This window comes from Alligator sinensis, unplaced genomic scaffold, assembly GCF_000455745.1.
Source record: "Alligator sinensis unplaced genomic scaffold, ASM45574v1 scaffold203_1, whole genome shotgun sequence".
In the NCBI taxonomy this organism is placed as follows: domain Eukaryota; kingdom Metazoa; phylum Chordata; order Crocodylia; family Alligatoridae; genus Alligator; species Alligator sinensis.
Window position 1 is genome coordinate 1617543 of NW_005841949.1, and position 12008 is coordinate 1629550.

General features: G+C 49.0%; 1 protein-coding gene across 1 annotated transcript in view; it reads right to left on the minus strand.

The window, feature by feature from the left end:
- Nucleotides 1-12008, minus strand: part of VAC14 (Vac14, PIKFYVE complex component) — a 197998-nt gene that overhangs the window by 181530 nt on the left and 4460 nt on the right. Inside the window, exon 2 of the mRNA XM_025199766.1 lies at nt 1264-1414. Within this exon, the coding sequence (XP_025055551.1) occupies nt 1264-1414 (151 nt within the window). The remainder of the gene's footprint in view (nt 1-1263; nt 1415-12008) is intronic.

Sequence of the window (12008 nt, forward strand, 5' to 3'; positions counted from 1 at the left end):
GCATGCCATTTCAAACAGGGATGCTTGTTAATAGAGTGTGGTATGCTACTGTATGGAGTGAAATGCTTTAAGAACATAATTCTAATAACTATTCTCCAACTATTTGGGTTGGTCTAATAAAAGATATCAAATTCACCCAAGGAACCTTGTCTGCCTTAAGAACATAAGAAGTGCCATTCTGGGTCAGACCAATGGTCCATCTAGCCCATTATCCTGTCTCTGACAGTAGCAGAAGTGGATAATAAACAAAATGCTATAGACAACGTCAAGGGTTGCCTCTCCTCCCTCCACCCCCCAGCTCTCCCACCCAGTCATCCTCAATATTTAAACATACAACCCAATAGAAAGGCTGCTGTGACTTCAGAGTGTGGATCTGGCTCTTTATGTACAAAACTGCTGCTTCACCAAACAGTTCCCAGCCCAGTCCTGCAGGCTTTACTCAGTGCTTTCAAATGGAAAGTGAGGAAAGGAGTAATGACAATAGCTCCTCATTTCAGGTCAGCTAGTTTTGCTTTGTAGCCAAATGTCACAGGAGGGTCTCAGCCAGTGGAAAGCCACATGGACAGGCATGTGCGATAGATGCTGCAAAAGGCTGTCTAAAACTAAGTTTAATAGGGTGTCTCTGTAAAAACAACTGAGGCCCAGAATGCTTTAGGCCTCTCACCAGGATGGAGCTATATTACGACCATACTTCAGTCTAGTTAAAATCCCATCTGTGCTAAAATAAGGTACCATATGTTGTGCCACTGCAGAGCATAGGGCCATGTTTTCCACTAAGCATATAAAGATGAAAATGACTTCCCCCTGCAGCATCCTTGAGTGCCAAGACAGTGCCAGGTTATCTAATAAGCACCCAGAACCAGTGCTCTCTCTCAAGCATTTGGCATACTTAAAGACTTTTACCTAGAGGATCTCATAAGAAGATTAACTTCTGCTGACAGTTTGAACGTGGACAGACTTCAGTCTCATTAACCTAGTTCATTATACTCCTGCTCATCTGTATTCTCAGCTTAGCACCACTGTTCATTTTTTATTCTTTTTCCTACAGTTAAAAATTTAGCAGCTGCAGTTAGACTGTTTCAGTTAAGCAGAACAGGGCTAGGAGGCACTGCTCCTTCTCATGAGGGTGAGCAGCACTGCTTCAGTGGCCTCTTCGTGTGAAGTGAAATCACTGATCCAAGCACTCTCCACCAAGTTGGCTCATAGGAAGCAGGCACTCGCATCCTATGGTGACAAGCACAGTCTAGGAATCCAGACACCTACCTTGCCAAGGGCGATGGAACAGGCTGCCAGGCCGATGAGTCCCCCTTTCCTGCTGTGAGGGTGCTGTGAAAGCGCAAACTCCTGTGACAAGATCTGGATCACATGCTTGATCTGGGTCGTGTTGCTCTGAGCCACGAACTCCCGTACTAACCTGAGGAGAGTGAAAAGCTTCAGGTTCTCTCTGACAAAAGTGCCCCCAACCCAACCCAACCCAACCCAACCCAACGTGCTCAGTTTGCATCCTTGCTCCCACAGAACATGGCACGGAGTTCAGAGTTCAGCAGTAAAAGCCAGAGACTCATGTACTGAGTAGCAGATGCCACAAACCACCCCAAGAAGTGTGGGCAGGACAAGGAACTTTCATTACAAACAGTTTCACTTGAACCCAGAAGTGAAAGCCTATAGTTACCAACAAAGCAAGGAGCTAAACAATTAACTGCCAGCTCCTCAGCCCCACTTCTCATTTTACCCACCCTGTGCCATTTCAATCCTGTCATAAAGCAGGGAAGCGTTTTGCCATGGGCGACCCTGAACCAACAGCATGGAAAGTCAGCCCAAGGCCTCGTCTCTATGGGGGAGGAATGTTCCTAGAAACAAACCTCATCTCCTCATCCAGGCCTTCACATCCAGAGCATCTCCCTCTACACCCAACTCTCTAGATCGATGATTCACCACCTTTTTAGATAAAAGGCACCACATGGTAATTTCCCTGAACTTAACGGCACCCTGGCATTCTGCCTTGGCTTACACCTCAGTGGTCTCAGCTGACATGCTGTCACTGCTGCAGCACCCTTGAAAGGATCTTGTGGCACCCCAGGGTACCATGGAAACCTGCTTGAAAACCAGTTCTAAAGACCCCTGCATCCTGCAATTCCAATGCATCCTGCAAGTTTCAAACTGCTGTTAACAACTCTGTAGTCATCCTTGAGCCCTCCAAGGACAGATGATTGCATCTAGCCTGCTGAGTATCAACAGCAAAGTGCTCAGCTGAAAAATCAAACCCCAAACATTGGCAACTCTGACCCAAAAAGAACATTCATGCACACAGCTCCCTGTGAGCACTCAGCTCCCAGCTGAGAACTGGACTGAGATCACGAGTAGGATTTCACCCTGGGCCAGGCCCTCACCCCTGTGACCTGGCCTGAAGGTTCCTTCATTATAAACCTGAAGGGAAGACCGCAGCTCTCCAGTTTTATTAGAAGCTGCACAGTCTCTGTAGAAGTTTTGCTTCAGCATTTTACTGCCAGAGCAGGAGGGTCTTAGAAACAGGGGTTCAGCATTTATCAATGTGAAAAGACACCCACTGCAGACACTGTACCAAAGATGAAAGCAGAGTCTACGTAGCCTGAGCACCAGGATAAAAGTAGTTCATCCCACCCACAAGCCATCAGCCCAAGCTAGGCCCAAGTGTTTGCCTTTGTAATGAAATCCACCTCCATTCAGAACTCTCTTGGATAACCCCTTAAAGCAATGTTTCCCAACCTTTTCCAGCCCAAGGCACACTTACATTAATAAGTTTTTTCTGCAGCACACCCGCTAAGGCATTCCTCATCTCCATATTTATGAGCTCTTTGCCACAGCAAAATTCCATGGCACAGCTGTTCAGAGGCTCGTGAACTGCGCATCCCCCACAACCAACACATGAGTGAGTCTTCTACAAATATCTCATCAACTCAGTTTATTTGTTAGCACTAGATGGCTGGAGAACTTTTTTCTCATTGTTCCCAAATTCTCACAGCACACCAGAGAGCTCTTCAGTGTGCTGTGGCACACCAGTGCTTTAAGGCAGTGCTTTTCAAAAGGAGTCCTGCCTTTTTGAGCATTGGTTTAAGAGTCTATGTGGCTTTTCAAGTTCAGGGGTATCTGTCCCATGGTCACTGCAAAAAGTTTCTTCAAACACTCAGACTAGTCCTGTGCTCAGTTCAGCCCAGTCTGTGCATCAATTCCAGACTGCCCCGGGAAGAAGGGCCCTCTACACAAGTTCTGAAGTCTATTCCATAGACTTGCAGTTCCACTTTGGATGAACCAGGTTGCTTGCTAGAGGGGAATGTGTCTGCTTAGCCTAATTATGGCTATTGAGAATGATTTGCCTAATTAGGACAAGATTAGCATACATTCCACTTGCTAGGGATAGATTTTGCTGGTGTCAGGTGGTGGTTAACTGGATGTTAAATAGATGTGAAAAGCTAAAATCTGCTCTTTTAATGTAAGAGTTGATACATAATGATGAAGTAGTTTAAGTGGGTGCTTCCATCAAGCACAAGTACCTGAAGGCTGGCACTTGTATCTGAAAGCTGCAGAGTGGAGAGAAACAGACACTGGAGTCCACAGGGCTCACACACACACAAACACAGGTGGATTGGGGCAAGCAGGGATGAGGATGGTCTGGGTCTAATGTGCAGACCTCCCTGTACAGACCATAGCAGAACAAGCAAGTATGTGATGGGACTCTTGCCCCCCAAAGTACACTCCATTTTACTATACGCACAGCAGCACCTAGTGAGCGTACCTAGGGAAGATTATTTGCCCCTCTTTGAGGCACCTGTCTATGCCCTCCATCCTGCAGGAGGCCTTACTGAAGGAGACAGCCATGTCTGGAGAGCAGGTCTCTGCAGGCTTGCAGGGCAGAAGCCAGGTCTACATGCAACAGAACTGAGTCATGGCAATTTAAAGCAAAGATATGGAAGTGTTGCATTCCTCACCACTACAGTAGCTGCATGCTCTAGAGTCCTTTGCCCAGGAGCTGCACTGCCATCAGGAGCTATTCCTCCCTGCCATCTTGATGCAAGAAAAACCTCCATCTGGAGCAAGATTCAGGGTGTGAGTTTCATTTTAGAGGGCAAGGTGAACCTCCCCTCCCCCATAACAGAAACAGATGCGAGTTTAGACCGCTCTACTCAACTCCTCCAAGCCCTGAAGCACCAAGGGGCAGGAGGAGGTGCGGGTGGTCAGCAACTGTGCAGCACTGAAGCTCGAACACAAACACTTTTCCATACTGAAAAGGACTCAGAAGAGAATATGAAAGTAATAAAGAGGAAAGCACAGCACATCGGGCCAATACAAAGTTTTGAGAGATACTTCTTGACCCATATTTTCAAAATGATTTTGTGTTCTGTGCCTGACAACTTCTTATTTATTCTGGACAGCGACAGCTAGTACCACAAGTTCTTGGAACCAGAACAGGGGTGCACAAGCTCTGGCCCAGGGGACAGATCTGGCCCACTGGGCTCCCCGTTGATTTGTGGAAAGCCCCATGGCTGTCGCCCGTGTGTTAGATCAAGTGTGCAGGGCAGGACATGCCCCAATCCCATTGCACAGGGCCAGGCAGAGGCAGCAGCAGTGTAGAGCTTCAATCCTAGCACGTAGACTGGCCCCACACCACTCATCTGGCCCACTGGGTCAAAAGGCTGACCACCACTGAATTAGACAAAGATTTCACACATCAGTATCCCTTCCTCCTCAAGACCTCACTACCCTCGCTTTTCAAACCTCACTACCCTGAGCTTTTTTCTGCAGTAACCAGAGGGTGCATTTGGAACAAAGTTATTCTGACCATGAATGACAAACTATCAACCAAAGTCTCAATTCTACAATTGCCTAAACAGCTGCATTATTTCACAGATATCAGATTAACCCTAAAGGGACATCTCTTTCTGCTTCTCCTCCCTTCCCATCTTCTAATCCCTTCCCCACTGCTGTTGGAGGTGTCAACATCACTGCAGAAACAGACTCAAAACAGTTGCCAAAGGAGAAGCCTTCCAGGCAAGGATTTATGGATTTATGGAGGGCTGCTCGCAGCAAAGCAGTACCAGTTCCTTCAGTCCAGCTGGATAACAGGTACGAGGCCCTGGCAACACTGCAGGAGAAAGGAGAGGAGGAAACCTCTAGTGGAGGCAATTCCACTCTCTTCACGCTCCGAACAGGCCAAAGGAGCCAAGCAGACCCGGAGGAGGAAGTGTCGAGTGATCGTCATAGGCGACTCTATCCTGAGAGGTACGGAGGGCCCCATCTGTCGCCAGGACCCCTCAACACGCGAGGTGTACTGCCTCCTCGGAGCAAAGATTCGGGACATGACGGGGATGATCCAGGCCGTGATCCAGCCTACCGATTACTACCCCACGGTCCTAATACATGTGGGTACTAATGATGTGGCCAGGAGAAGCCCTGATCACCTGATGACAGACTACCATGCTCTGGGGGGCGTGCTGAGGGAAATAGGAGCACAGGTGGTATTTTCCTCTGTCCTACCAGTGAGCGGACGTGGAAGACAACATGAGACCTGCATCAGAGAGACCAACTGGCGGCTTCAGGAATGGTGTCTCGAGGCAGGCTTCGGCTTCCTAGACAATGACCCGCACGTCACGATGAGAGACATGCTCGGGTGGGATGGGCTTCACTTTTCCCCCAAAGGTAAGCATGTGTTCTCTTCTAGGTTGGCTGATCTCCTCCGGCAGGCTTTAAACTAGGCTCATCGGAGGAAGGGGAAGATGAGGGTGGAGGAAGCCTGGGACCACTAAACCAAGCGTCACCCACAAGAACAGCCCAGCCTAGACCGACGACGAGCAGAACAAATACCCAGGTAAGCAACAGGGGCCCGGGTAGTACTGAGATTAGGGGGCCAGTGCACACATCTTCAGGAGGCCTCAAATGCCTCTACAGAAATGCTCATAGCATGGGAAACAAGCAGGAGGAATTTACCCTCCTGCTAGCTGACACCAAGCCAGACATAGTGGGGCTCACAGAAACATGGTGGGACTCAACACACAACTTGGCGGTGAATATCAAGGGCTATAGTCCCTATAGGAGGGACAGGACAGGGAGGAAAGGTGGGGGTGTAGCGCTCTACATCAAGGAGGAATACACATCCTCATCTAGTAGCACAAGGCCAGATGAGGGGGACACTGAAGTGCTCCGAGTTAGAATACAAGGGAGTCAAGGGGAAAGGGACTTAATAGTGCGGGGTCTACTACAGGCCACCCAACCAAGAAGAGCTAGACCGGGAATTCTTAAGTCAGCTCACAGAGGTAGTTAGGCCAAAGGACGTGGTCATCATGGGTGACCTGAACTTTCCAGACATCTGCTGGGAAGAGCAGTCAGCCAGGTCTGACCGCTCACATAGGTTCCTAGCCGAGATACAGGACCTCCATCTAACTCAGGAGGTGCGTAGCCCCACCAGGTGAGATGCCTTGTTGGATCTGGTGCTGGCCACAGGCGATGACCTCGTGATGGGCTGCGGACGCTCAACCACCTAGGCGACAGTGATCATCACCTGCTGGAATTCACCATCCAGCACAAGGTGGCAAAAGCCTGCAGCAAGGCAGCAGCCCTGGACTTCAGGAGGGCACATTTCAATGAGGTAAGAAGAATAGTTGGGGAAGTACTGAGGTCCCGGAGGGAAGGGGAGTCGGGTGTCCAAGAAGAGTGGTCATTCCTTAAGGAGACAATCCTCCATGCCCAAAGGGAGGTAATCCCAAAAAGGGTCAAAGGGGGCAAGAGGGCACAAAAGCCCCCATGGCTCACCGAAAGCATATGGGAATGTCTCCTAGCTAAAAGGGAGGCGTACACCCAATCTAAAGGAGGGGCCATCACCAGGGAGGACTATACCTCGGTTGCTCGGGGCTGCAGGGGGGCGGTCAGGAAGGCCAAGTCGGAGATAGAACTGGGACTAGCTACCCAGATCAAGGACAACAAGAAGTCCTTTTTTAAATATATAGGGGGAAAAAAGAAGGTACCAGGTAATGTGGGGCCTCTGCAAGACATGCTAGGAAATCTGGTTGTCGCACCAGATGACAAGGCTAACCTATTTAACAATTTCTTTGCCTCCATTTTCCTGAGCAGGGACCAGATCAGCCCATCTGCCGGGACCCCCTCAGGCCCTGGGGGAGGTGCACCCAGGCCTAGGGTCAGTGAGGATCTAGTCAGGGAACTTCTGGAGGGACTGGACGTATTTAAATCAGCAGGTCCTGACGACCTCCACCCCAGAGTGCTGAGGGAATTAGCAGAGGTCATCGCGGGACCCCGGCACGGCTTTATGAGCACTCGTGGTGCTCTGGTGTGGTGCCAGAGGACTGGAAAAGGGCCAATGTGGTTCCCATTTTCAAAAAAGGGAGGAAGGAGGACCCAGGAAACTATAGGCCAGTTAGTCTTACCTCGATCCTGGGTAAGCTTTTTGAGAGAATTATCCTGGCGCACGTCCGTGAGGGGCCAGCAGGGGAGGTTATGCTTAGGGGCAACCAACATGGGTTCATTAGAGGCAGGTCCTGTCAGACCAACCTGCTGGCCTTCTATGACCAGGTCACAAAATCCTTAGACATTTTTGACCTGGAGGGATGTAGGCAGTGAGGTTCCCCAGGGCTCAGTTCTTGGGCCCGCACTGTTCAACATCTTCACCAGTGACTTGGACAAGGAGGTAAAAAGCACCCTATTCAAATTTGCCAATGATACTAAGATGTGGTGGGATGTGAGCACGCTAGAAGGGAGGAATAGGCTGCAAGTGGACCTAGACAGGTTACAGGGGTGGGTGGATGAGAACAGGATGGATTTCAACACTGACAAGTGCAAGGTGCTGCACCTGGGGAGGAAGAACCAGCAGCATACCTACAGGCTGGGGAACTCCCTTCTCACCAGTGCAGAGGCAGAAAAGGATCTTGAAGTTATTATTGATGCCAAAATGAACATGGGCCGACAGTGTGGGGATGCGGTCAGGAAGGCCAACTGTACCTTGTGATGCATCCACAGATGCATCCCAAGCAGGTCCAAGGAGGTGATCCTCCCCCTCTATGCAACACTGGTCAGGCTGCAGTTGGAGTACTGCATCCAGTTCTGGGTCGCGCTTCAGGAGGGATGTGGACAGCATTGAGAGGGTTCAGAGGAGGGCCACTCGCATGATCAGGTGGCAGCAGGGCAGGCCCTATGGGGAGAGGCTAAGGGACCTGAACCTGTTCAGCCTCCGTAAGAGAAGGCTGAGGGGGATCTAGTGGCCTGTTACAAACTAGTCAGAGGGGACCAGCAGGCATTGGGGGAGTCCTTGTTTCCCCAAGCACTACTGGGAGTGACTAGAAATAACGGTCACAAGCTGGCAGAGGGTAGATTCAGACTAGACATCAGGAGGTGCTACTTCACAGTCAGGGCAGCTAGGATCTGGAAACAACTTCCAAGAGAAGTGGTGCTGGCTCTTACCCTGGGAGTCTTTAAGAGAAGGCTAGATGAACACCTTGCTGGGGTCATTCTTTAATTCCTCACAGCTGGTTACAGCTAAAATTGAAGCAAAAATATTTAACAGTTCAAATAATTCTGGCACACTGAGTGTTTAACATGGCAGAGGTATTTAAGAAATCTCAGTCTCAGAACCTCTCCGTGCCAGCTTCAGTGAAAAATCGCACATGCTAATAATCCCAGCATACCAGGGAACTGAAATCCAAACAACCAACCTCAGACACAGCTGAAAACAAGGACAGTGGAAAACCATAAGCTGCTCTTTCCTATGAGTGCTTCACTCACTAAACAAGCATGTTGCAGCTCTGTGAGACTACTTCCATAAGTGTATCCAGCCTAGTTCTCTTCTTGCACCAATTCCAATGAAAATGGTTCTTTTTGCTTGGACACCCTGGAAATTCACAGGAAGAGCCCAGATTTGACACCCTGCATGAAGTGTCAATTATGCTTTGAAGTTGCCACTTGAAGAACAAGAGCTTCAGTTTCCAGTCTCGCTGCTGGCAACATGCTCTAAGGAGAGAGCCTGGTGTTTTGTAACACAAGCAACATGAGACCACCAGAACTAAGAAAAAAATAAAGTCTCCCCATATGGATTTCATAACTAGACAGAACTTTTACAACTTCTGCATTTCCCTTTCCTCAGGGCTCAACATCTGCCAGTCACAGCAAGCTATAAATAAAAGAGAGATCCAGAAGTAGCACTTAGTATTAACATGGCATTCTCCCACTGGCAAGACCATCCTGACAGTCAACTCTGAACCCTGCTCTAGGCTCTGTGTTGAAGCCGAGTTTCTAGTCTGTGTGGTTTGCATGAATGGTGAACTTCTTCCCACCTTGCTTCTCCAGAAGCAAAGAAACTCTCTGCTCTCCTCCAGAGCCACCTGCCTACTCTCAGGGTTACAAAAACCTTTTTTACCGCCCCTAGAGTCTGTAGACCCTCCTCCTCTGAGTAAATCCACTACCCAACTCAATTGTTGCTGCTGGCTCAATGATTTTACAAGCAGCAACAGAAAGAAGACAGCACTGTTGCTATCTACAGGTTTCTGTTGCAATTTGGCAGAGCTAAAGGCAGCAGCAGGGAGGACTAGGGTCAATGTCAGTAGGTTGACAAAGACTCTTCTCTTAACCTCAGTGGAAACTGTTGCAGTCAACACAACCTCCTCTTGGCCCTCTGTTTGAACACACAAAACACAAGTCACAATTGTCACCACAACAGCCTACAGCAGGGTGAGCAAAATGTGGCCCAGGGGCCAGATGTGGCCCGCCAGGTTCTATCCAGCCCATGGGGCCCTAAAAAATTTAGAAAATTAATATTTATCTGCCCTGGGCTGCCTGTCATGTGGCCCTCAATGGCTTGCCAAAACTCCATAAGTGGTCCGCTGCCCAAAATAACTGCCCGCCCCTGGCCTACAGGTACCGTCAGAGAACAAATTCTTGTACCGGAGCATAACACATAACATGCTTTTCTTGACCTGCTGTTCACAAACAAGGAAGAATTGGTGGGGAATGTAGCAGTGGATGGCAAGTTGGGCAGCAGTTTGATTGAACGAGATGATTGAGTTCAGGATCCTGAGGAAAGGAAGGATGGAGACTAGCAGTGTAGAGACCCTGGACTTCAGAAAAGCAGATTTCAACTCACTCAGGAAACTCCTGGGCAGGATCCCCTGGGAAGCCAGACTGAGGGGACGAGTCCAGGAGAGCTGGCTGTACTTTAAAGAAGCCTTACTGACAATGCAGGAACAAACCATCCTGATGTGCAGGAAGACTAGCAAGTATGGCAGAAGGCCAGTTTGGCTTATCAGTGAACTCTTCAAGTAAACTAAATCACAAAAAGGAAACGTATAAGAAGTGGAAACTTGGACAAATAACTAGGGAGGTGTATAAAAGTATTGCTCAGGCATGTATGGATGAAATAAGGAAGGCCAAAGCATAATTGGAGTCACAGCTAGCAAGAGATGTGAAGGGTTTCTACAAGTATGTCAGTGGCAAGAGGAGGATCAGGGAAAGTGTGGGTCCCTTACTATAGGGGAAGAAACCTTGTGACAGAGGATGTAGAAGAGGCTGAAGTGCTCAATGCCTTTTTTGCCTCAGTCTTTAAAGGCAAGATCAGCTCCCAGACTACTGCACCTGGCAGCACAGTTTGGGGAGGAGATGAGCAGCCCTCAGCGGTGAAAGAACAGATTAGGGACTACTTAGAAAAGCCGGACATGTACAAGTCCATGAGATCAGAGGGGATGTACAAGAGGGTGCTGAGGAAGTTGGCTGATGTGATGGCAGAGCCACTGGCCATTATCTTTGAAAACTCATGGCTATCAGGAAAAATCCTGGATGACTGGAAAAGGGCAAACATAGCGCCCATATTTAAGAAAGAGAAAAAGGAGGATTCAGGGAACTATAGACCAGTCGACCTCACCTCAGTTCCTGGAAAAATGACGGAGCACATGCTCAAGGAATCCATTTCCAAGCACTTGGAGGAACAGGTGATTAGGAACAGACAGCATGGATTCACCAATGGCAAGTCATGTCTGACCAATCTGACTGCCTTCTATGACTAGGTGACTGGCTCTGTGGACACAGGGAAACCAGTGGATGTGGTGTACCTCAATTTTAGCAAGGCTTTGATACAGTCTCCCACCACTTTCTCGCAGGCAAGCTAAGGAAATATGGGCTGGATAAATGGACTGTAAGGTGGATAGAGATCTGGCTGGAGCATTAGGCTCTGAGGGTAATAATCAATGGCTCGATGTCTAGTTAGCAGCCGGTATCAAGTGGAGTGTCCTAGGGGTTGGTCCTGAGGCCGATTCTGTTCAATGTCTTCATCTGACTGCAGCAGCCTTTCCTACCCAAATGCCAGGGGCCTGTACCTGATGATCTCATGAGGTCCCTTCCAGTCCCTAACATCTGTGAATCTATGACCTGAAAGATGGCACAGAGCACACCCTCAGCAAGTTTGCAGAGGACACCAAGCTTGGGGGGGGGAAGAGTAGTAAATACACTGGAAGGTAGAGCTATGATTCAGAGACCTAGACAAATTGGAGGATTGAGCCAAAACAAATCTCATGAGGTTCAACAAGGACAAAGTCCTGCACTTAGGAGAGAACAATCCCATGCACCAGGACAGGCTGGGCAGCAGGACTTTAGAAAAGGACCTGGGGGTTACAGTGGACAATAAGCTGAATATGAGCCAACAGTGCACCCTTGTTGCCAAAATGGCTAACAGCATACTGGGCTGCACTGGTAGGTGTGTTGCCAGCAGGTCAAGAGGAGTGATGATTAGTCCCCTTTATTTAACACTAGTGAGGCCACTCCTGGAGTACTGTGTTTAGTTTTGGGCCCCCCCACTACAGGAAGTATGTGGACAAATTGGAAAGAGTTGAGCAGGGGGCGGCAAAAATGGTGAGGGGGCTGGGGGACATGAGTTACAAGGAGAGGCTGAGGAAACTGAGCTTATTCATAGATGTTAGGGTCGGAAGGGACCTCAATAGATCATTGAGTCCGACCCCCTGCATAGGCAGGAAAGAGGGGTGGGG